The sequence below is a fragment of the Amphiura filiformis genome, chromosome 2 (genome assembly GCF_039555335.1).
Source record: "Amphiura filiformis chromosome 2, Afil_fr2py, whole genome shotgun sequence".
Classification (NCBI taxonomy): Eukaryota; Metazoa; Echinodermata; class Ophiuroidea; order Amphilepidida; family Amphiuridae; genus Amphiura; species Amphiura filiformis.
Window position 1 is genome coordinate 21,166,978 of NC_092629.1, and position 25,520 is coordinate 21,192,497.

The 25,520-nt window shown below is 40.2% G+C and overlaps 1 protein-coding gene across 1 annotated transcript in view; it reads left to right on the forward strand.

Annotated features, from left to right (window-relative positions):
- Nucleotides 1-1,525: 1,525 nt before the first annotated feature.
- Nucleotides 1,526-25,520, forward strand: part of LOC140135615 (uncharacterized) — a 35,638-nt gene continuing 11,643 nt past the window's right edge. Inside the window, exons 1-2 of the mRNA XM_072157173.1 lie at nt 1,526-1,543; nt 11,229-11,371. Coding sequence (XP_072013274.1) covers nt 11,229-11,371 — 143 coding nt within the window. The 5' untranslated portion in view covers nt 1,526-1,543. The remainder of the gene's footprint in view (nt 1,544-11,228; nt 11,372-25,520) is intronic.

A 25,520-nucleotide genomic window follows, 5' to 3' on the forward strand; every position in this document is an offset into this window, starting at 1 on the left:
TTATTATAATCATGTGATGGCTGGTAGCCAACTGTAAACATGCTTAGAAAAAAGGCTAAAAAAGTCCCGGCAGCCACTGTCTCATTACAAGATTAGATGTGCTAAATAGTCATTGTTATGTAGGGCAGGGTTAGGAAAAGGCATACAAACGAAGGTATGAGATATAATGAATACTTCCTGGCCTCTTAACCACGGGGTTGGTGGGCTACATAAGCTATTCTAGACACAGGGAATGTAAGGGATAAACTAAGCATTTGAGATGTGTTTACATGCGTGAACAAAAATCGCACCAGGTGAAACCAATGTAATTGTGTAATTTACTAATTAGCTCTAAATGTTATATAAATTACTGTTAATTTCTGGTACATTGATTCATCTGGTATGACAAGTGAGGATAAAGATCCTAGATTGTAATTCATTCATGCATGTAAATTTTGAATGACACGCCGAAAGGGTGTTTCTGTTTACCAATATGCATGCCTAAATAAATACTGTTGGAGATAGGATACAAAGTACGTGTGGACAAAGTAATTTTTGGCCCTCTGGCGTAAAACTACTGCTATTTTCGTTAATTTAGCTTCTTTTCTTTCATATTTTCACCACATATTCCTAGAAAGCTGTATATTTAGAACATGTAACAATGTCGGGAATAGATGCTCTAAACTCCGAGTTAGGTAAAGTCCTTTTTGGACTACCTTGTATGTTGTGCATCTTCCTTTGGCCCAGTTTTAGGCCACAATTGTCCTAATTTTGTCCCATTTTAGCACCAAATGCTTCTCACGCATTTTTATTTGAGGACACTCAAGCAACTCAAGTTGAAGAACTAGTGATGACCTTCCTAGGAACTTGTAAGTTATGTGCAGAATCTCTGCCTTTCTACCATTTCGAGATGTCTTTCTACCATTTCGAGTTGTGAAATGGCGGCAGCTCTTTCAGAGGTACACCCTAATGCACGGGGTAACAACCCGGGGTAACAAGAACTGGTCACTAAAAGTAGTGGCGTAGCGTGAGTCATCCTACTGGGGGCACCGACAGTGGCGTAGCGACGGGGGCAGTATGGGCACCACCTTAGGGGGCCGGCGAATTGACCGATTCAGCATCGACTCTGCGCCTCCTCCAAGGGTCAAAAGTCTAATTGTTCGTGCGTTTTGCGCGCATTTCAGCACAATAGTCATTTGAAAGAACGACTTCATTATAATCAAAATTAATTAGTGGTGTTTGTGCAAATTTTAATTTGATGAAGGGGGGGGGTGGCATTATGTATTCTTTGCCCCGGGCACCAAAACCCCGACCTACGCCACTGGGCACCGCACCTGATGGGGGTAGGTCATGTAGGTTGGAGCACAACCCGTTTTTCGGCAATTGTCCGACAGGATTTTCTAAATTTTCAAATCGATTGGGGGTACGTGCCCACATGCCCGTATGACGCTACGCCACTAACTAGAAGTATAATTATATTGGAAAAAGTCCAGCAGTTTTACTCATCATTTTATATGTCACATTATTGTTGTATTTTACAGAGTTACAACTGAACTCTTTGCAGGTAAACTATCGGCCAAAGTGCCATTAATAATTAATAGCTTGTTTTGGTGGTAGGGCCTACTCTCAGCTAATAAAGGATGCACAGTGTTATCGCCCCGATATCTTCATGGCAGAAATCGCCATGGTAGGCCCCTAGGTTGAATCCACCCTGAAATTCACTTTGCCCCCCCCCTGAAAAAAATCCTGGTGCCGCCACTGCATGTGTATGCCCATTGCGCTTCCAGGATAACATTTCTAGGGGTGGCGGGTGCCGGGTTCCTTGTATTCCAAAAGGAGCGTTATTCCGATTTTAGCAGAAATGGTCGTCAGTTATTCCGGATTGCCCAAATTAAACCCTGAGCACAACTCTACCCGCGTAAGCTACCCGTACTCCAAATCCATTCTTTTTTTTATCAACGTCCCTTCGGAATAAACGGGTCAACCCTGGTGGTGACACCCACCATGCCCACTGTGTTGCTTTTATAAGCTTTTATATTCATAGGGAGCTTTAATTAATGCTTTGGTGAAAGGGTGGGCTGCTGGTCTTTCTCAATGTTTTTGCTCTAAACTGTATCCACCTCTAAACTTTGAATGTAATTCTGGTGGTTCTGGTAGAAACATACCCAGCAGTTCTCTAGAGGCTTGCTTTCAATAGAGTCTCAATCATACAATGTCAAAGCCTAGTTTTAGGCCTAGGCCTAGCCTAGGTGCCTGTGAGCTGTGTCAGTCTCTAGACTCTACTGCTAGCATGGGTAAGTCCTTCAAATCCCGTGGTTAAAATACAAAATCTGGTGTCATGTCCAATTGCAACAATTTAATATTATGTTTTGATGAATCCAAATGTGGGACAATATTGGATCCAAAACATAATAATGATAAAAGTGGATGCTTTCTCTATGAGTTTTAGAATACTCGACTACTCGAAAAACGGGTCAACGAGTACCTATTGTACTCGACTACGTCTCGTCTCATATATATCGACCAATAAATATGGGCTCAAGTGTTCCAATTTTATATCAAACTTGAGCTAAATCTGCAATATGGGAACTTTCATGTAATGGTGGTGTTCAATTAAGGTTACTTACTAAGGTTAAGGGTCATTTGAGGCTGAAAGGCTAAAATGCTGATAGGCTGAAATGCAAAACCTGGTCTCGCATGAATAGTTGACATACAATTGCAACAATATATTTATTTCTAGTGCTGTGGTCGGCACCGTTTTTTAATGTCGACATGTCGATATAATTCGAATACCGACGTCGACAGTATGTCGACATAAAAAAATTCTTAAAAAAAAAAAAAAAAAAAAAAAAATTTAAAAAAGGTCAATTATTAGCCAGAAAAGCAAAATAGGCCCAAAATGACTTGTTATTATTGCAGGAGAAATGGCTAATCAAAAAAAAAAAAAAAAAAAAAAATACAGTTGTATATTTTAATTACTTTTTGCTTCTATTGAACAGCTAGCAATGCATACTAATTCAATGTGTCCCTGACTGTTCAATAGAAGCAAAGGTAATCAAAATATGATGTCGACATGTCGGGATACGTGCCGACGTCGACATTAATGTCGACATAAGGCATGTCGACCACAGCACTATTTATTTCACAAATTTTCGGGCATCGCCCTTCATGTGATTGTATAGGGGAGAGCGCGGAGTGTTCGCCCTAGGGACAGGTTCGCCCACCATGCGATTCTCAGCATTACGGCCATCGGCGGATTTTTTTCTTGCATTAATAATGTTACTATTATCATTGATACATAAAAACAGATGGTTTTAATGGAAATCTGTATTGGGATTATAGGCCTATGGGATTTGCAATGCAGTTATAAACTCCGCATTCGATTTGTATTTTGAATACCCTGAAGAAAATACAAAAATGTTTACAAGGGGCACATTCGCCCTTTTGAGGATGGGGCATGTTCGCCTTATATCTTCCCCAGGCGAACTTACCCCAACCTGGAGGGCGGACCTGTCTCATCAGCGTATTTTACCCTGACCCGACCCCTGCAATAAATTTAGTGACTCCCCAGAAGAAAATGAATGCCCTGTATCAAGGGGGTGACACTAAACTCACGGTTGTTCTATTAAACACGCAAAGCAATGACAAATCCCGCTGGTTTGCTTGGTAGAAAATGAGTCCAGTTATTGATCGGTTATGAATATTCATGTTCGACCCTTTGATCATGTTAAATTACGGCTGACAAATAAAGCCGCCATTCAGTATGCGAACTTTGTCTGTTCAATGCGAGTACCAAGCTTGAAAGTGCGCCCGCTATACGGTCTGAGACCACTGACCTCTGCACCCGTAATGGCGGATTGGTATTTCCATTAGGCACCAGAGATATGTTTTTATTGAAAGTCTGCTAATTTGAGAAGGAATGACTTTTTACAATAGCAATGTCGAAATTAGGACCTGCTGTCAATAATGCGATGGAAATTCGAGAAGGTATGAAATACAAGTAGTATTTTAAGTCAAAATCTTTTACACCACATCTGACCGATCAGAAATGAAGACCACTTCATCCCTTATTCATATTTCTATCACCAAACGCCGTGTGGAAATTACGTAACCAGGGTCCTTGAACATTTTAAGCTCTACGGCTGTTTTGACATAATATAATGACATTGTTATACTCGATTATATATCTTTGGGAATTAACATTTCTTTTCAAGAGCAGACCAATGGTGTTTGCTTGAAATGAATCTGATATAATTCAATATTATTGGAATTGAATTCTACATATGCAGCCAGGGACGGCCACGCTGGCACCATCTATAGCTTCAAGCTGCTTCAGTCGGCGGAGCTCTGCACTACAGACAATAAAAAAGCACGTAAATGTCACATTTGATAAACTTAATACATTTAATATCACCCCCATTGTTGTATAAAGAAATCGTGTACAAAATATACCTATATACAGAACGGTGATTTATGCATCAATTAAACATGCCTGTACACTTCCACTGGTTCGAACAGGCTCCGTCTGCATGCCATGACTAGCGCCATCTATACGGTCTGAGGCCAAATTTAAATAACAATACGCTATTTAAATAACAGTGCAGCTCATGCTAATGAGATAGTGCCGTTTCCTACCAATTATTCCATGCCTGTATACTCTTGCGAAATGTTTGCATTGAATATGTTATTGTTATGCAATGTTTTAACCTTTTTTGTGATTAGGGCGAGCCAAAAGGGGGGGCAAGCAATTTTGGCAAGCTGAGAGAGGGGGGCAAGCGATTTTTGGCACACATTCATGGGGCGCCTTTTTAATAAAATGCTCTAAAAAGGCTTAGGAAAACAGTACGGAAACGCTTAAATATGCAAATTTTCCTGCTCGCTGCGCTCGCAACAGGTATAGGGCCTATAGACCATTTAAGGTTTGTAAATTGGGATCCCAAAAATTTGGCATGCGCAAGGGGGGGGGGGCAAAGGATTTTTGGCGGGCCGAGAGGGGGGGGGGCAAGCGATTTTTGGCAGGCCGAGAGGGGGGGGGGGCAAGCGACTTTTTGTGAGCCATTTGGAAATTTTACTACCCCCGGGGCTCATAATTATTGCACAGCCCCTAATATGGGGCAAGTTCGCCACTTTGCAAAACTTTTTTTGTTTGCTCTATCCTGTTGCTACTGTAAGGCCTATAGTTCTGGGATTGTGGTCGTATATAGCCAAGACATTGGGCTTTCACATGGGCTAATCAGGTCATCCCTAACCTTAAAATTGACATCGCTAGGCGAACAAAAATAGGGCGAACACTCCCCGCTTTCCCCTACGTAAATGTTAAAACATACATCAAACGCGAACGCACGGATTGTTCAGAAATAATTTGGTGTTGGGGGGGGGGGCGGGGGGCTTGGCCATAAGAAATATTGGCGTTATAAAATTACCGGAAGTAAATTGTTTTCCTTTGTTTATGGTCACGGCCACAATGCTTTGTGGGTAAAATGACGTCATTCTGCTTAGAAGTCGCGATAACGGTGGTTCATAACCGGCCAAGCTCAATAGATAAGAAGCTTAGCAAATCGATAGTGCACCATTCATACCTGATTGCTCAGTATCGACTCATAACGATCATAGTGCAAAGGGAACTGCATGGGTTCGTGAATTCTCCTTTGATAATACCTACCATGGTTAAACTTTTCTGTAGTCAACAAAAGACTAGAATAAAAGGATTGTTCACACGTACCATGCTAACACTTCAAAATAACAATGAGATCCGAAACCGAAACCGGAAACCGAAACAGAAACAGAAAAGATAAAACGAGGGCTAGTTTACAGGCCCCTATGGAACGCCTATTAATTTTGAATAGCACCATACATCAGATAAATAGGCCCATGGAGCTCAACGCACTGAATGGTCTATTGTTCTATTGTGTCCGATTTGAGCGCTGACATATTGGAAAATGATGCCAATCAATATTCATGAGAGTGTACATTCAACGTCCAATTTTCGAAATTGGATGACTTGTGCTTGGCAGGTGTAAAATACATCTGATTGGGCGTTTTAAATACGTAACGCATAAAGGAATTGGCATTATCGAATGGCTGCCTATAGTGCTGTTAGTGTTAGGCCGGGGTGTGTGTGTGTGTGTGTGTGTGTGGGCGGGGGGCTGTGTTTAGTTTCTATAATAATTATTATAAGGCCTACATTTATTTGTCATTCATTTCTTTTCCTTTCTCTGTACTTGCTAAAGTATCACTCCCTCTTCTTATCTCCCTTCCCTTCTCCATCCCCTCTTACCTTTTGTCTCCTCTCATTCCTATCATTTTCCTTACCTTTCTATTTATTTGCGTCTATTTATTTATTTCTCTTTATTTCTTCCTCTTTCTCTCTTCCTCCAGTCCCCTCTCATTCTTCATATCCCCTCCTTCAACCTCATCCCCTCCCAAGACCTCTCACAGAAGAGCTGCCCCCCCTCAGTACGCCACTGATTATGACATTCTCCTTCTTAAAATAAAATAAAATAAAATCTCAATTTGTAAAACAACTTTTATATAGGCCTATACCGGTATACTTATCATATGTTACATGTATACGTAGCTCCCGGGACGTGGCTATTTAATACCATTATAGACATGGCAGCCATGATGTGTAATCATTCAGCAGGCGCATTCAATTTATTTAAATGAAGCACCTAATGTCAGTGGGGTGACAACGAACTATGCATTAGCGGCTAATGTGTGCCTTTTGTGCTTACGGCTACTCAATCACACCCTTGGGTTTCATCGTAACAATAGGTACTTTTCGTTCCATTGGGCGCTTTCACGCGACTTTCGTTTGATCACTTATTGACAGTGCTCTGCTAGGTAAAGCGTTAATACACTGTCGGGTCAGCTTACCGATTTAATGGCGGAAGCCCTTTGTCCCAAACAAAAGGTACCTTTCGATGAATAGCTTGTCAGATTTCAAATCGGCACAAGGTTTCAATGCGTTACGTAATCTCTTTCTTCTCCATCTTTTAATAGCTCCATCATGGAGCTATTATAACCCCACTGACATTAGGTGCTTCATTTAAATAAATTGAATGCGCTTGCTGAATGATTACATATCAAGGCTGCCATGTAGGCATTTCTATATATAGTACAATAATGGTATTAAATAGCTACGTATACATGTAACATATAATAAGTATACCGGTATAGGCCTATATAAAAGTTGTTTCACAAATTGACATTTTATTATATTTTATTTTAAGAAGGAGAATGTCATAAACAGTGGCGTACTGAAGGGGGGCAGCTCTTCTGTGAGAGGTCTTGGGAGGGGATGAGGGTGGACGAGGGGATACGAAGAATGAGAGGGGACTGGAGGATGAGAGAAAGAGGAAGAAATAAAGAGAAATAAATAAATCGACGTAAATAAATAGAAAGGTAAGGAAAATGATAGGAATGAGAGGGGACAAAACGTAAGAGGGGATGGAGAAGGGAAGGGAGATAAGAAGAGGGAGTGATACTTTAGCAAGTACAGAGAAAGGAAAAGAAAGGAATGACAAATAAATGTAGGCCTTATAATAATTATTATAGAAACTAAACACCCCCCCCACACACACACACACATAGGCCTAACACTAGCAGCACTATAGGCAGCCATTCGATGATGTCAATGCCTTTATGCGTTACGTATTTAAAACGCAAAGTCAGATGTATTTCACACCTGCCAAGCACACCCCACCCAATTTCGAAAATTGGACGTTGAATGCACACTCTCATGAATATTGATTGGCAACATTTTCCAATATGTCAGCGCTCAAATCGGACACAGTAGAACAATAGACCATTCAGTGCGTTGAATTGGCCTATTAGTATTGATTTATTCTATATATTCAGCAATATCAAGGATTACTTTCAAACTGCTCATAGCTAATTATCAGTTGGCTCAGTGGTAACGCACTAGGTTTTACAACACGGAGGTCCCGGGTTCGATCCCCAGCTCTGCCTATTTTTTTCAAGGCTGAGAAAAAAATTAGATTTCTCGACTGCAAACTTATTTTGCGCGCGATCTGAGCTGGTTCTTTTCTGGTGGCTGTGTCTGTTACAGGCACACCCCCTGTGGAATCCAAAAACCAGCTTCACGCTCATTACACCTCCCTTAATAAACCATACATTTATGATTGGAATCAGTGGCGACGGAAGCATTACAATTTAGGGGGGGGGGGTCGGGGGACGAGTATTGGTTCTAGTTTTGGACTTTTTGTTGCGGCGAAGCGCGCAAAAATCTTAGACTCTATTTTAGCCCCAAATACAGGGGCGTAGCCAGTTTTCTTGGTCAGGGGGGAATAAAATTTCGGGGGCACAAACGAGAAAAGATATTGCAGTTGCAAATACATATACCGGTGGTTTTTTTTACAGAGATTGTACATGTATTTGAGCTTCCAAAAAGGCATTATTGGGACAAATAGCGTGCAAAAAGTGTGTATTTCGCCCATGATGGGTTGAAAATGCCTTTGTGTGTCAATATGCGCACACAGCGTGCAAACATTTTGTATTTTACACTATTTTGGCCCATGATCGGGGTGAATTTGGATGGAAAATGCGTTCCTTGCTCATTTCTTTGCCCTCCAGATATTCTCATTTTTGTCAGAGGGGCACTTTTTTCTTTCATTTTGTGTCAGGGGGACATTCCGCCCCCTATCTACGCTACTGCTGAAATAGTGTGTTTTGATAATTGATGGGCCAGTTCGCGTGATCGTTTGCATGATTTTTTCTTCTATTAGGCATTTTAGGGAATGTCCCCCATGGAAAAATTAGGGGGGGGGGGCGTGTATCCCGGTTCTCCGAGCTTTATACGCCTATTCCAATGCAACATGATTTAGTTACTATATATCAGTGATAATAAATTAATAATCTGTGCTACATGAAACGTTATTGTAAAAATTGTCAAAAGAAGGGCAAAGATATTGCAGCTTTTAATGTTTTAAAGAGCTGACCAGAAAGAACTGACACAAACCTCAAAATTAAGTTATAGACAAGACAATTTTTCACACTGGATCAAATGTACTTTCGTTCTGTTTTAATACTGTAACATTTGCGCGCGCAGCGAGTGAAAAGTTTTTACCCCCCTACGTGCCGAAAAACTTTTTACCCCCCATGTTCATACACCCAAAACCTTTTACCTCCCCTATTCAGAACTCCTAATATTTTATGACCCCCTTACATATTTTCCACCGCCCACCCCACCAGAGTATTTCTGAACACTCCCTAAGGCATTACGAAAGCAAGCGCTTTGTTGTACATGCTTTACCAAGTTTAGTTTTTCGGGTTAATTTTCTGTTTTTGCCACCGAGTAACACTAAAGGTTCGTTCATACTACCACCGCATTTGCGATGCGTGGCTTTGCGATGCCGATATATAGATTACTTTTTGCCGCAACTCGACGCAACTCGTCGCAATTAAAAGTTAAAATGTATTTAACTTCATTGCGATATATCGCAATGCAGTAGTTTGCAGTAGGCCTACGATTCAGTGCGGCACCGCACCGCATCGCAAAGCAACGCATCGCAAATGCGGTGGTAGTATGAACGAACCTTAAGGTTTGAGCACAGCCCCGGGGGGGCACTTACATTACGTGATGGACACCATGCTCATGTATGGACTCTCGAAACGCACCCTAAACGAGTATTACTCAGCGCATGCAAAACATACCCTAAACAAAATTCATGTTCAGGTTCTTGTTTAATATAAGTAGTTTGATGTTTCTTAATGTTTTACCCTACGATTTGTTCTGATAGAACACATAGCCTATTTCACCCTTTTTTATTTTGCCATTAAACTTTGGTAGGCCCTACCCTAAAAAGGCCCAAGCAAGTATTTTACTTGGAAAAATATACCCTTTTTCCTGATTTTTGGCGTTTTTGACACCCTAAACAGGTGCAGCGCTGTACTTGCCCAATGCAGAAAAACAACGTTACCCTTTTTACTTGTTTTTTTACACGAGCATGGTGTCCACCTTGAAATACAAGTGCCCACCCCCGGGAGCACAGCACTTTCCCATGTTGGTACACTACATTAGCTAACGTACCAACATGGGAATCTGCGCAAAAACCTTAAGCTGAATTTATACTCGATCGCCGAGCGATGCGATTAATCGCTTTTGAAAAAGCGATTTGCAATCGCCGGATTTTGCAATACCGCTCGTCGCTTTTGCACTTAAGCTGAATTTATACTCGATCGCCGAGCGATGCGATTAATCGCTTTTGAAAAAGCGATTTGCAATCGCTGAATTTTGCGATGCATCGCCCGTCGCTTTTGCATTTATACTTATCACGGCGATAGCGATTGCAGACGACAATTAAAATATTCTAAATGCCACAAAATACATTTTTAAAACATGAGTTGCTGTCAATAATTATTGCTTTGAATTAATTTATCACCAAAAGTTAAAAATCGAGAAAGGTAAATTAATTAGCAAAATAATAGATCCAGATGGTTGTATATGATTGGTCGACACATTCACATGTCAAGCGATATCGCAGGGAAGTTGAGATTTCTTGAATTTATACTCGATCGCTTTTGCAGAAAAGCGATTTTCACGCATGCTCAATGTTTACTTGCATTTCCAGAGCGTCAAGCCGATCAATCGATTCAAATCGCGGAGGCAAAAACGACGTCGCTTTTGCAAGTTGAAGAAATTTCAACTTCCCAGCGATATCGCTTGACACGTGAATGCGTCAACCAATCATATATACAACCAACTGGATCTATTATTTGGCTAATTAATTTACCTTTCTCGATTTTTAACTTTTGGTGATGAATTAATTCAAAGCAATAATTATTGACAGCAACTGATATTTTTAAAATGTATTTTGTGGCATTTAGAATATTTTAATTGTCGTCTGCAATCGCTATCGCCGTGATAAGCATAAATGCAAAAGCGACGGGCGATGCATCGCAAAATTCGGCGATTGCAAATCGCTTTTTCAAAAGCGATTAATCGCATCGCTCGGCGATCGAGTATAAATTCAGCTTTAGTGTTGCTCGGTGACAAAAACAGAAAAAATCAATCCGAAAAACAAAACTCGGTAAAGCGCGTATATATACGTACGTGTACATAAACAAAGCGCGAGCTCAAAGCGCAATTGATAGGTAAAACTCGCAAAATCAGTTGATTGTAGCACGCAAAACATAAATAATCAAAATATAAGCGGGACTCGAATCAGTGACCCTGCGCAGTGCTGTGACCAACTGATGAGCAATATTATTATATGGACTTTCAACAGATGATGGAGCTGGATAGAAACCGCAATCAGTTGATTGCTGATATGGGAAATACATACGATCCAGACAAATTAAAAGAAGAAGGGTTTTACAGCCGAACTTTGGTCACCTTGACGGAAGATCAAGTGGGTCTTATTTTAAACAGGTAGGTCTAAATTGTTAAAGCAATTACGTGTTCTAAATTGTGCTATCTAATTCATGATAAGAGGGTCATTCAAAATATCTGCTTCCACCCTCATATTTCATCTTTTGCAAAATAGGCCTAGTCGCCCTTTCACATTTTCCATGATCATAACCAGGGTCAAATCTAGCCTATTTGAAAATCTTGTTTTAATATCTTTTTCATTTGTTGTAGACGAAGTAAAAACGAAAACGGTGTCAGGGAAATGGAGATTATCTCCATACCCAGCTAACAATTTTTCGTTGCAACAACATCGTATAAGAGCTATAAAGTCGTATAAACGTAATATATAGACGTTGTAAGTACGTAAATCTGTGAACTCGTGTTGTGACAACGTTATTCCCGAACGTTTATGCAACGTCATTATGTGGCGTTGTTTCGACGTCAAGTTGTGAACGTCGAAACATCGTCACTATGACGTTATATCAACGTCCGAAAATAACGTTGTCACAACACGAATAGGCCTGCTAGTTCACAAATTAACGTAATTACGATGTCCGTAGATTACGTTGTATCGGGGTCAGACCATGACATTTATACGGCGTTGTAAACAACGTCATAAATTTGCATACTAACGACGTCGTATCTGGGTCAGTTTATGACTTTTAAACCACGTTTTAACAACGTGCTTTATACGTCGAGACAACGTGATTATGATATATATAGTATGGCAAGCCACATCATTCATAAATGCGAGTTTTGCCCGCTATACTGGTCGAGAAGCCCGCTATACTGGTCGAGGAGCCCGCTATACTGGTCGAGCAGCACGCTGTACTGGTCGAGCAGCACGCTATACTGGTCGAGTTTCACCACGCCGAATGGCGAGTTTCACAACGCCGAACGGCGAGTTTTCACCACGCCGAACGGCGAGTTTTTCTGACGTCGATCTAAAATACTTATAGTTCACGAAAAAATACTACATGTAGGATTATAATAATGTTTAAAAACAATTTTGGTAAACTTTTTTCGGGGTGGGTCTTTTATCTAGTTTTTTCGGTATATATCTCTCTCAATGTGCCCGGAAGTTTTAAAAGCGGGGTTCTCTTGCTCTCGTTTCTGATTGGACTTAAGCCGTTAAGTCTACACAGGGCATTTAAACAAGCTGCGTCACGCAGAGTTTTAACCCAATTAACGCGATCCACGATTTGCTAGTTTTGCGTAGGCCTACACGCGCATGTATTATTTGTATTGCTACTTGAACAATGTTCAGAATGTTGTATGAACGGGGTTCATTCATAGGATTCCGGGCATGATCGTTGATTTATACGAGTGTTTAAGCGATCATGCCCGAAATCCTATGAATGAACCCCTAATTCAATGTTAGTTGCAAATTCAATCAGTCAGGTTATTTATTAATGTTATTTATTGAAGATCGGGTTAAGTGTCAACCGGTATTCTCTGAAATTTGTTCATTTTTCGTGCGCACTCTTTTGCCCTTTAAACACCCCCCCCCCCCGGGTACTCACATGTATACGGGGATGTGCCGCCCATGGTTTTAATCTTTTCCCCGGATAGTACTGCAGCATTATAAAGAAAGCCGCATTCAAAGACCACAAAAAAATGTTTGGTTGTAGGCTACTTGTAGGGCCTACTCCACCGACCGATCCTAATGTGCAGGGCCGACCCATAACAGGCCTATACGTAGGCCCATTACGCCTATTTTTTTTAATCCAAAAATTAAAAGAGTCTATTTTTCTTTTCAAAAAAGAAAAATCCAGATTTCCCACAAAATTAGTTTTCCTTCAATAATTCAAAGCACATTCCTGACAAGCACTTTTTATTGTGTAATAAACATTTAGACCATATCAGAGAGGATGCCAACAATTAAGAATTAAAAATAAAATAATGAAACATCGTAAAAAAGTGAAATGTATATGATGATATTATATGATGTTATATAGGCCTACACTTAAAACCAAAATAAAGAAATACTTAAAGGGCCACATAAATAAAAATCACGAGCTATCTGGTCAAGAATGATAAGAGGAATACCGGTAACTAGAAAAGAGCGGGAACATGTTTACGTTAATTTATAGGCCTAATACGAAAAAGAAGAGATCAGATCCTTTAAACACAATTTTCCTTTAATTTCATTTATGATATTTCCAATTTATTTTCCATTTTTACACATTAAACAGAACTTTTTCAAAGGGCAACACCTGATATATATACATGTAGGGCCTGTCATTTTTCATAGAGCGACCAATTTTCAGTAAGCTAGTGAGTCCAACTTTGGAGCCAAAAACAGTGGATTGTAAAACACGATATTGCAAAATTGTTTTTAAACATTATTATACTACGTGTAGGCCTATTATTATTATACTACGTGAATATTTTAGATTGACGTCAGAAAAACTCGCCGTTCGGCGTGGTGAAAACTCGCCGTTCGGCGTTGTGAAACTCGCCGTTCGGCGTGGTGAAACTCGACCAGTATAGCGTGCTGCTCGACCAGTATAGCGTGTTGCTCGACCAGTATAGCGTGCTCCTCGACCAGTATAGCGGGCTCCTCGACCAGTATAGCGGGCTCCTCGACCAGTATAGCGGGCAAAACTCGCATTTATGAATGATGTGGCTTGCCATAATATAGGTTTTCCTGGCCAATTTCGCAACTTGTTCGATTTAATAAAAGTGTCATTCGTTTTCGCGCAAGATTGAATGATCGCAACGAATCCCGATTTCTTTTTCGCATTATGAGCAATCGATTTCATTTTAGTTCAATCAAATTAATGTATGATCAGAACAATTCATTATTGTGAATTCAATTTCGTTCTCGAATGTTTCAATTTCACCATTAGACGTCTAATTTAAAGAAATAGACAATCAATTTCGCCAAAGATGCACGGGGGACTGCGAAACGTTGTTAATCCTATTTTCAATTTCATGCATTGAAAATCTAATTAGCGAAAAGGAATTCAATTTGAAATTATGCGCATTTTCAAGTTTACTGACATAGGCCTATTATATTATAGGCCCTACGTCTACCTTGCAGCAGAAAAAAGTGAGTAGGCTTATAGCCCTATGTAACACAGAATAAACACACAAATGTTTTAATGGGTAATGCTTGTAGTATACTTTAGGTACAGTGTTCGTTTACAAACAATTCGAATACGAATGTAACATGTTAATATTGTTTTAAACACACGAACGCATTAAAATATGTTTAAAACGTCGCTGCACGTTCCGGTGTTAGGAATACCCGTATTAACACTTTAACATGTCAGTTAATCCAGTAGGCGTAAGGGATCTAAAATGAGCGTTTATTGCGTTTCGACAGTATTTTTGGTGGGACATGAGAGCACCTCAGACCTATCGAATTGCATTCTGAATACGACGCATGTCTTTCTGATATCAAATAATTTTCATTTTTGAAAATCACAATATAATACAAATTTTATGACAAATTATAAAAATTTGATATTTTTCAAATTTTTGATATATAACAGTCCTCGAAGTAAATTATATAAATCTAATGACATATTCTTAAAGTGTATGTAGCAGGGAGGAAAAGCCGACGGTCAATTGAACATTTTGACCTTTCATATTGAAGATATGGATTTTTTCCCAAAAAGACCTAATTTTTTTTGGTGTTTTGGGAAAAAAATCCATATCTTCAATACGAAAGTCAAAATTTTCAATTGATCGTCGGCTTTTCATCCCACCTACATACACTTTAAGTATAAATCATCAGATTTATAAAGTTTACTTCAAGTACTGTTAAATATCAAAAATATCAATTTTAATGATTTGCCATAAAATGTGTATTACATTGCAAATTTCAAAAATCAAAATTATTTGATATCAGAATGACATTCTTCGTATTCAGAATGCAATTCGATATGTCTGATGTGCTCTAATGTCCCATAATAAATACTGTCCATACGTTCATACCCCAGCCCTTAAAGGAAGAGTTTCATTATATTTTTATAATTTATATGATTAACTAGACTGAGCTTGATTGAACTTTGGGACATACATCACTTTGGTTTCTGAACTAAACCGGGGAAAATGCTTTTAAATATATTATAATTAGTTATAATTCATTTTCTTTTTTACTACTACTAGGCCTATGCATACGGCAATTTTAAACATTACTTAAAAATATGTTTTCCTTCACATTTAATATAGCAACGTGCTTGTTTGAACAATGTTGACGATACATGTATCTAATGTTCAATATAAACACGATAAATAGCATTTTTATATTTGACCATTGTAAAATATTTAAGAACTTTTGGATTTTGCGAATTCGATTGAACATTTTTCCATTTTGTTTCCGCGTAATGAATTTGAATTTCCAAATAGGCTCTGAATTCAAGGCCACGTGAATTTGGTTGCGCAATTTGCAAAATTTGCTGCACAATGTGCGAAATTGGGTGCACTATTTAGAATTTTAAATGCGTATTAAATGAAATAGATTGCACATTTGCTAAATTGAAATCGAGAAATTATGTAAGCGTTCATTCAATTTCGCGCGAAAAGGAATGACACTTATACTAAACTGAACGACCAAAGTTTGAAATTGGACGGGAAACCTATATTATATTAACATCCGGCAACAATGTTGCTCAATCCCAAAAAGGGAGAGCATAATCTTAATACTAATTATGGCGTGTCCGTCCGTCCGTCCCTCTGTCCGCGCGGTGCGTTATCGCGGTGCGAAATCGCGTACGCGCGGTGTGCTATCGCGTATCGGAAAGCATTACAGTGTACAGGTGCATAGTCTCATCGGACCAATATAGGCCTTTTTTCAAGACATGATTAACATAAAATCATCAGTTATGGTAAGGCCTATATAACCCGTTTGCGTTCACATTTCTCCCGATTGAATTGACGGCCTACATCCAGATACTATTAGAATCTCTGGGTATTTTTGGGTCCTCCAATGTGGTAGCAGGACAGGGCTTGAAAGAGGCGAACGATGGGTTTTCAGATTATGGGTACCGAAGTAAAGCGCCACAGCTACAAAACAGAGTTGATTAAGTTGTGAGAGACGTATATCGTAGTTTGAAAGGTCAGGACGACGATTATGGCAAGCCAAGGGGTCCAAAAGCGTGGACTTGCTACGCGTAGCTTCTTTCTCGTTACGTGCAGCGTGCGATCAGGCGTGACAGGCAATTCCCGATATCATGTTAAGTTCCCTGTGTGTATATAACTAGATTTCGCGGTTCTCGGGTTGGGCGGTTCTCCCGCCAACACTCCGCGTTGATACTACGCAATAGCGCCCCGCGAGCACGCGATTGTGCACCGCGCGAACGCGAACCGCGCGGACGCACGGAGAGAGACGGACGGACGGACGGACACGCCATAATTAGTATTATGATGATGGTAACAAATATTCTCTAGCAAATTGGTTATACGATCGAACTGGTAGGCATAGTATAAATTCTAGATATTAAATAGGCCCTATCTTCCTGACCAGCCAGATCTGCGCATGGTTAAAGACGATTCCTTACTAGCCACAGACCGACCGCTGGAATTAGTTAGAACATGAACAATTCGTTATAATAAACAAAATGGCTGTTGGTCAGACCCACAGAATTAGTTCTGTGGTCAGACCTCATCTCTTCGCATCGACTGTGACGTCATGACCTTTAGTCTCCGACATTGCCCTTATGAACTCACATCCTCCTAATACAAATTCAAAGTTTGGACTTAGGAATAGAAGTCATATACTCTGAGTTACACGCCTAAAAGGCGATCGTCAGACGACTAGACACCATGGACAGAAAATTGGCTGGATATCTCCTTGGAATGGGAGAATTTACATTCTATGGTTTCAACATCCCAACTATTCCATGTCGTTTCAGATATGTATTTGTGTGACGTTTTCTGATCGTATTATTCAAACGTTGTCACCAGATTTGGTCAAACAATGCTTCAACTTCGAAACAACGTCACAATGACGTCATATCAACTTCCAAAAATCTACGTCGAAAGTAACGTTGTCACAACACGAATACGAGTTCACAGATTTACGTGTTTACAACGTAAATGACAACACAAGTCCAACGTAAGCGAACGTCGTGAAAAGTAGTGTGTTACTTAAAGGAGTATTTCGTGATCCTAGCATCCTCTTTTTATGACATTTTTCAGTACATATCCACGAAAAAAGCATATTCCCAAAATTTCAGTTGATTCCGATTTTGTGTTTGCGAGTTATGCATGATCATGTGTATTACACTGCTCCATAGAAAATACGTTGTAATTTCGTTCTGGTCCAGAACGAAATTCAAATTTCGCGATATCTTTGCTAAACGAATTAATCTGCAAGAAATATTTTGTACATAAACATGATGTAGCCAGAGTATTCCAGTGATATAAAAATCTCAACTTTTTTTGAGAAAAGTGGGGGGGGGGGATGAGGCTGTGGATCACGAAATGCCCTTTTAAATAGCTGGGTATATTATGCAGAAGACATAATTAGACCAAATTAAAGTGACTATAAAATACCATGTGGTTACTTCAGATGGCTTAAATTTTGCAAATTAATGTAAAATGAAAAACAAAACTACTTTACTAAAAAAAAACCCTAAAAACCCCCCCAAAAAAACACCAAAACACCACACAACCAACAAAAAAACAAAACTGTACTGTTGCTTTTTAGCAAAGAAAAGATAAGAACAGATAAGAAATGTGATCAAATTTTTTTCCGTTTTCCGTTAAAATGCCTAAAAGGCATTAATGCAGAAATTGTTTCAATTAGATAAAAAGGTCTAACTGGAAACATTTTAAATCTGCTATGGAAATTGCACTTGGTAACTGAACACCAAGGAAACTAATTTGAAAATAGCAAGTGTTTTTATTTTTAACTTTCAGTTCTGAGACGGTACTTAAAAGTCATTTCATACAGCCTACGATGGCTCTAAGCAGATTATCATGGTCTGAAAGCCCATGAGACATACTAGTAAAAATTGGATGCTGGTATAAATTTTTTTAAAGTTAAAATGCATTTTTATTACTAGTCATGTAAACTCAACCCAGAAAGTATCGAAACGATTATAGGTGGTCAGATATATCCGTCGGTAACTGAAAAATATAGCAAAAACTTATTTAATGAATATAGCCTAAAGCGCAGCTTTCTCAGGCGATATCATTTGGATGAGTTATGGGCGCTTGAGTGGCTTCAAGTCGGATTTTGAAAGTTACAATTAGCACAAAATTAATAGCCAGGTGCCTAAGCACTTTTTACAAATTGCATAAATAGCCACAGATAGTTGCAATTTATGTTGGACAAGTTGTTTAAATAGCCACAGGTGTTGCAATATGTGCCATTTATGTCAGTCAATTGCACGAATAGCCTACAGTTGCAAGAAAGTGTGCAATTTGTACAAATAGCACAAACAGCCACGTACGTAAGCACGTACTGCCCCATTGCTGTCAAGAACCGCCTTGTTACAAACCGAGAAAACTTAAGTTAGAATGATACGGGCGAGGATGTTTAGAAAGAAAAAACAAGCATGATGCAGTCATGTCTACAGTAGAATTCAATTCGACCTTTGCAGGACTTAAACCCCATTAAAAGCTATTAAACCAAGATAACACTCATTGAAAACAGCTCAACTGATTAAATCATATCTTCTCTGGTTAAATACATACATCATATGTTTCTGCTTTTACACGTACAATGGAGCAATGCGCTGGGATTATAGTTTCAGTTGGGTGAACGATTATAAAGCGAGCGCTAGAGAACAATTGTGTGTGGTCTTTGTTTACGAAATGAGACAATACGTGCTTATTGTTAACCAGCGTTCTTGAAAATGAGAAACATGGTGGTTTGCAGACTTAACACGGTTTGGAAATAATTTCTTCATATTTTTTGGTGTTATCTGTCGTTTACATATCCTTCCTAAAACTCCAAAGTACGCATATTTCCAAACATCTAAATTAGCTAAAAATTTAGCACATGTTACAAAACTATATTGTCTAGAATATTAGAAGAGTACTTTTAATATTGGCCGGTTATTTTTCACACAGCGACGTTAACTAGGCAATGTACTATTACCTATAACATTAACTAAAACACCAAAGTGCGAATATTTCCAAACATCTAAATTAGCTAAAAATTTAGGACATGTTACAAAACTATATTTTCTAGAACTCTAGAAGAGTACTTTTAATATTGGCCGGTTATTTTTCACACAGCGACGTTAACTAGGCATATCCCCATACTTTTAACGTAGGCTATTTGTAGAGGTCACGCGGAAATGGGAAAGAGCACTGTGTATTATGTATAGGAAAACGGACAGTAACTGCAGTATGGTCCGAAAACCGCCCTAACTATAAGGAACTTGGTAAACTATGCGGGCCGCCCGATTTTGTAGGCGTTGTAGACGAGCAAGATATTTAACGTTGCATCCAAACAGGAGCGCATTCAGAGCTCTCTGGGAGCGCATTGCCATAGTCTAATTTAGATAAGATAAGTGCCCGCATAGCATTCGAGGAAGCATCTTGGTCGATAAATCTGCGTATCTTAGCCAAGTTCAACAGTAAGTTAATTGATTTGCACATGGATGTGATTTGGTTTGACACGGTCATAGCAGAGTCAGAAGTGACTGAGCCAGTCTCAAGAACCTTGTCAAACGGAAGAACTTCCGTCCATGTTGCAGTCCATGTTTGGAATGGACTCCCAGACAGTGTAGTTGGAGAGACCACTGATTATGGAGCTCAATCCTTCAAGAGCCGTGTACATCAACATCTTTCGAGATTATGATTTAGCAGAGGGTTCTTGTCACTCTCCTAAGCTGCTGTGAACCATTGATTAGCCCATAAAGATTACTAATATAGTGCCCTGTTGCCTATATAAGTGCTTGACATGGTCATTCCTATTGGGCTATTGTTCACCTTGCATTTTATAAAAAAAAAAAAGAAAGACGGATATGTATTGGTTTCAGCAAGATTTTCCTTCTGTTGTCATCTGTTCCCATAAGCATGGTTGTCTGAAGACCAAGAACCATAAGGACCATAACATCTGTATCCCGGTCATGATATGGACATTCCAGCTTCAGAGATCTCTGCTGCATGTAGCATGATTAAAGTGTCTACTTGCTCTTGTGTGCTAACACCTGTCGATGGCTGAACATCATTCATGTTGCTTTTCACATGCAGACGTACGTGTTACAGTGACTATGAAGGTTGCCGTGTCATCTTTGATAATTATGGAAGAGAAAACTCAATCAAAGATATAATGAGACGCCGCAAGTTAGGAGTCCAATCATCAGCGAGAGCCTACATTGTTGCTGACACAACCCACATCCATGACTCAAAGCTATTTTGGCTAACAGTGAAACTAAGGAGTCAGGCTCCCTCACAATCTACCAGGCAAACAATGTTTTGCAGCTTTTTTTTTTAAATTTTATTTGATTTGTTCGGGTTTTGACAACCCTGGATAACCCAAGAAAGCCTCTATTGAAGCTTATTTCCATTGGGGTCCATCTGAACACCGGGACGGGTTGAGAACAGTCAGGGGTTAACACCCTACTCTTTTCGAAACTGGCTGCGAGATACATGTACAGGTATGACTCTCTGCACACGGGACCGACAGCTTAACGTCCCCTACGAAGGACGGAGTACTTTCATGATTCATTTACCCAATTCTAAATGAACCATGGGGAGAGCGGAAGTCTGAATTTAATCTACAGATGTTGCCAATTAATTTCAGACTTTTTTCCAAGTCAATATCCCAGCAAATCGCCAATATCCCAGCAAATCGCCACCGCCGGGAATCGAACCCGGACCTCATGCACTAAAGGCAAGTACCCTAACCATTGCGCCACGCTCTCCCAGCTGAAGATTCCAGTAGTCACTGTAACACGTCTGCATGTCAAAAGCAACATGAATGATGTTCAGCCATCGATAGGTGTTAGTACACAAGAGGAAGTAGACACTCTAATCATGCTACATGCAGCAGAGATCCCTGAAGCTGAAAAGAATGTCCATATCATGACACAAGATACAGATGTTGTGGTCCTTGTGCTTCGAAGACTCAGGGTTCTAGGTCTTCAGACAACCATACATACATACATATACAATTTATACCGCGCATATTATCTAATTAAAGGTCAAAGCGCCAACCATGCTTTATGGGAACAGGTGACAAAATGATAATCTTGCTGAAACCAATACATATCCATCTTTGGGACATAAAAAGCAGCAGCGCTTCCGGGATTTCATTGTTTAGCAGGATGCGACACATGTGGAAATATCAGAGGTATAGGCATTCATTGAAACAACACCTGAAGAACTCACAGCACTGAGTCAACTTGGTGATGCAAAAATGCCTTCTCAAAGTGTTGTTTCAGGCTTTGAGAGGTTTTTGTGCAGGCTCATGGGCACAAAAAATGACCTACAGGCCAACACAGCTGAAAAACTGAGATGGAAACGCTTCAAGGGCCAACCAGAGGGGATTCATAAAATCCCTCCAACTTCTGGTGCGTGGCATCAAAACATTCTGTGGGCGCATATGTGTGGAGTCCTAGACCTTGTGGTAAATCCAAATATTGCAGACCCATTCAAGCTAGGATGGTCGAGTGATACAGATAACATTCCAGTACCTATCCTGTCAGACATTGCAATAGCTCCTGAGTCTGTTGTCGAGCTTGTTAGGTGCGGGTGTGGAATAAGCAAATGCTCCAGAAGATGTTCTTGTGGAGTAGATGAAGACTGTACCAATACAAATGTGCACCAAACTGAGGAACTTGAAAATGCTGATAACATAGATGATGACAACTAGGTATTTAAATACCTCAATGTCAGCTCTATCATAAATGTCTTAAGTTGAAATACAATATTGAAATTTCAACTTTTAAAAACACGATTTACTTAAATAATAGAAAGGATGGAATTACATTATAAACTGAAAAATAGGAATTTCCAATGAGACGTCTCCCAGATCTACTAACAGAATGGGTTTGCTAAAATAAATGCATTTTAATACTAAATATTCTTAGACCAAATAGAAGATGCACATTTTGCCACAACATTTCAGTAGAATGAGCAGGGGGAGCAGGGGAGGGGACTTACTTGCCACCCTGCCCTGTAGATTTCTTTTTAACATGAGGGTGGGGTTGGAAAATATTTCTTGAAGTAAATTCAGCATAGCACCTTTTGGGGACAAAATCAGTCCCCTCCCGGGGGGGTGCACTCACATGTTAAGGTGGTACGGGTATGTGCGGCGCTCAAGGGTCCCTTTTTCAGGCTCTCCGGCAGTTCCTTAAGCCCCACATTTGGATCTGCTCCAGTTCTTTGAGCCTCAAACTCTTGACAATTGTAGCTCTTTAAGCTCAAATTTGGAAATAATTTAGAAATTTTTAGCTCAACAGCCTATAATTTGGACCTAATTTCAGTTCTTCAAGGCCCTATTTTGCCCGAAAATCAGTTCTTAGTTCCCAAAGTTCGAGCGCCGCGCCGCACACCCCTACCAAAATTTAAGTTGAGTGCCCCCCGGGGGTAGCCTACAAATGTGCGCGTCTATGGTAGCCTACAAATGTGCGCGAAGCGTGCGAAAAATTTAGCATGGTACAAAAGTTGAATAAATTTGCGCACTTACAAATAACAAGGCGGTTCTCGAACCACGAGTCTCGCCTCCTTCGCGATCGCCTGCTTTTACGATTACTTTTGGTAGAAGTAAATGAACCTGCAACAACCCATGGTGATTTGCCTGTTCAATTTGAGCTTGATTGGACCAATATTGGAATTTGACCTTTGATCCCTAAATTTTGGTGGGTCTCGGCTGGGCACAATTACCTGGCTGATGGTGACTGTACCCACCAAGTCTCATGCCCATCCGACAATTTTTACTAATTTGACCTCAAATGATCCCTACTGACCCCAAAATGACCTTCCAAAAATTGGGCTCTAAATGTTGACTGTACCAATCAAGTTTCATGCCCATACAACAGTTTTTAGTCATTTGACTGCAGATGACCTCTGAGTGACCTCAGATGACCTTGCAATGACTGTCCAAAAATTTGGCTCTAAATGATGACTGTACCCACCAAGTTTCATGCCCCTGTGACAGTTTTTAGAAATTTGACCACAGATGACCCAAGGGTGACCTCAGATGTCCCTAAATTGACCTTCCAAAAATTTGACTTTAAATGTTGACTGTAACCACCAGGTGTCATGTCCATATAACAGGTTTTAGTAATTTGACCTCAGATGACCCCTGGGTGACCCCGAAATGCGCTTCCAAAAATTGGACTCTTAATGTTGACTGTAACCACTAAGTGTCATGCCCATACGACAGTTTTAGTAATTTGACCTCAGATGACCCCTGGGTGACCTTGGATGACCCTAAATTACCTTCCGAAACTTTGACTATAAATGTTGACTGTACCCACCAAGTTTCATGCCCATCCGATAGTATTTAGTAATGTGACCTCAGATGACCCCTGTGTGACCTTGGATGACCCCGACATTACCTTCCGAAACTTTGACTCTAAATGTTGACTGTACCCACCAAGTTTCATGCCCATATGACAGTTTTTAGTAATTTGACCTCAGATGACCCTTGGGTGACCTCGGATGAACCCGAAATGACCTTCCGAAAATTTTACTCGAAATTTTGACTGTACCCACCAAGTGTCATGCCCATACAACTGTTTTTAGTGATTTGCCCTCAGATGACCCCTGGGTGACCTTGGATGACCCTGAAATAAACGTCCGAACATTTGACTCTAAATGTTGACTGTACCCACCAAGTTTCATGCCCATACGACAGTTTTAGTAGTTTGACCTTAGATGACCCCTGGGTGAACTCGGATGACCCCGAAATAATCTTCCGAACATTTGACTCTAAATGTTGATTGTACCCACCAAGTTTCATGCCCATAGGACAGTTTTTAGTAATTTGACCTTAGATGAACCCTGGGTGACCTCGGATGACCCCGAAATAATCTTCTGAACATTTGACTCGATGTAGCACCCCAAGAGACCATTTTTGACATAAAAACCCGTTTTAGACATTTTTTGAAAAAATGCTTCCTTCACCCTAAAAAGGTGGTTTTAAGTGGCATATTTTCTTAGCACCATGTGGCCTGTACACAAAGCTGAAAGATGAAGGTCAGCCAAATCCAATGGTATTTGGTACTTAGTCTAGTTAGGTCAGATGGTTCACAACTATGATAGTAAAAAATCAGGTGACCCCCTGGGGAAATTCCATGACCCCCTAAAATTGGTCCTCTTTTGACCTGCCTCAGAATTGATATAGCTTAAAAATGCCCAACATTTGACATCATGAAAATGTACTTTGAAATAACCTGGGTCTGACAGAAAGTTGAACATATTGGAATTGAACCATGCTTTATTTCAGTAGAATGAGCAGGGGGAGCAGGGGAGGGGACTTACTTGCCACCCTGCCCTGTAGATTTCTTTTTAACATGAGGGTGGGGTTGGAAAATATTTCTTGAAGTAAATTCAGCATAGCACCTTTTGGGGACAAATCAGTCCCCTCCCGGGGGGGTGCACTCACATGTTAAGGTGGTACGGGTATGTGCGGCGCTCAAGGGTCCCTTTTTCAGGCTCTCCGGCAGTTCCTTAAGCCCCACATTTGGATCTGCTCCAGTTCTTTGAGCCTCAAACTCTTGACAATTGTAGCTCTTTAAGCTCAAATTTGGAAATAATTTAGAAATTTTAGCTCAACAGCCTATAATTTGGACCTAATTTCAGTTCTTCAAGGCCCTATTTTGCCCGAAAATCAGTTCTTAGTTCCCAAAGTTCGGCGCTCCGCGCCGCACACCCCTACCAAAATTTAAGTTGAGTGCCCCCCGGGGGTAGCCTACAAATGTGCGCGTCTATGGTAGCCTACAAATGTGCGCGAAGCGTGCGAAAAATTTAGCATGGTACAAAAGTTGAATAAATTTGCGCACTTACAAATAACAAGGCGGTTCTCGAACCACGAGTCTCGCCTCCTTCGCGATCGCCTGCTTTTACGATTACTTTTGGTAGAAGTAAATGAACCTGCAACAACCCATGGTGATTTGCCTGTTCAATTTGAGCTTGATTGGACCAATATTGGAATTTGACCTTTGATCCCTAAATTTTGGTGGGTCTCGGCTGGGCACAATTACCTGGCTGATGGTGACTGTACCCACCAAGTCTCATGCCCATCCGACAA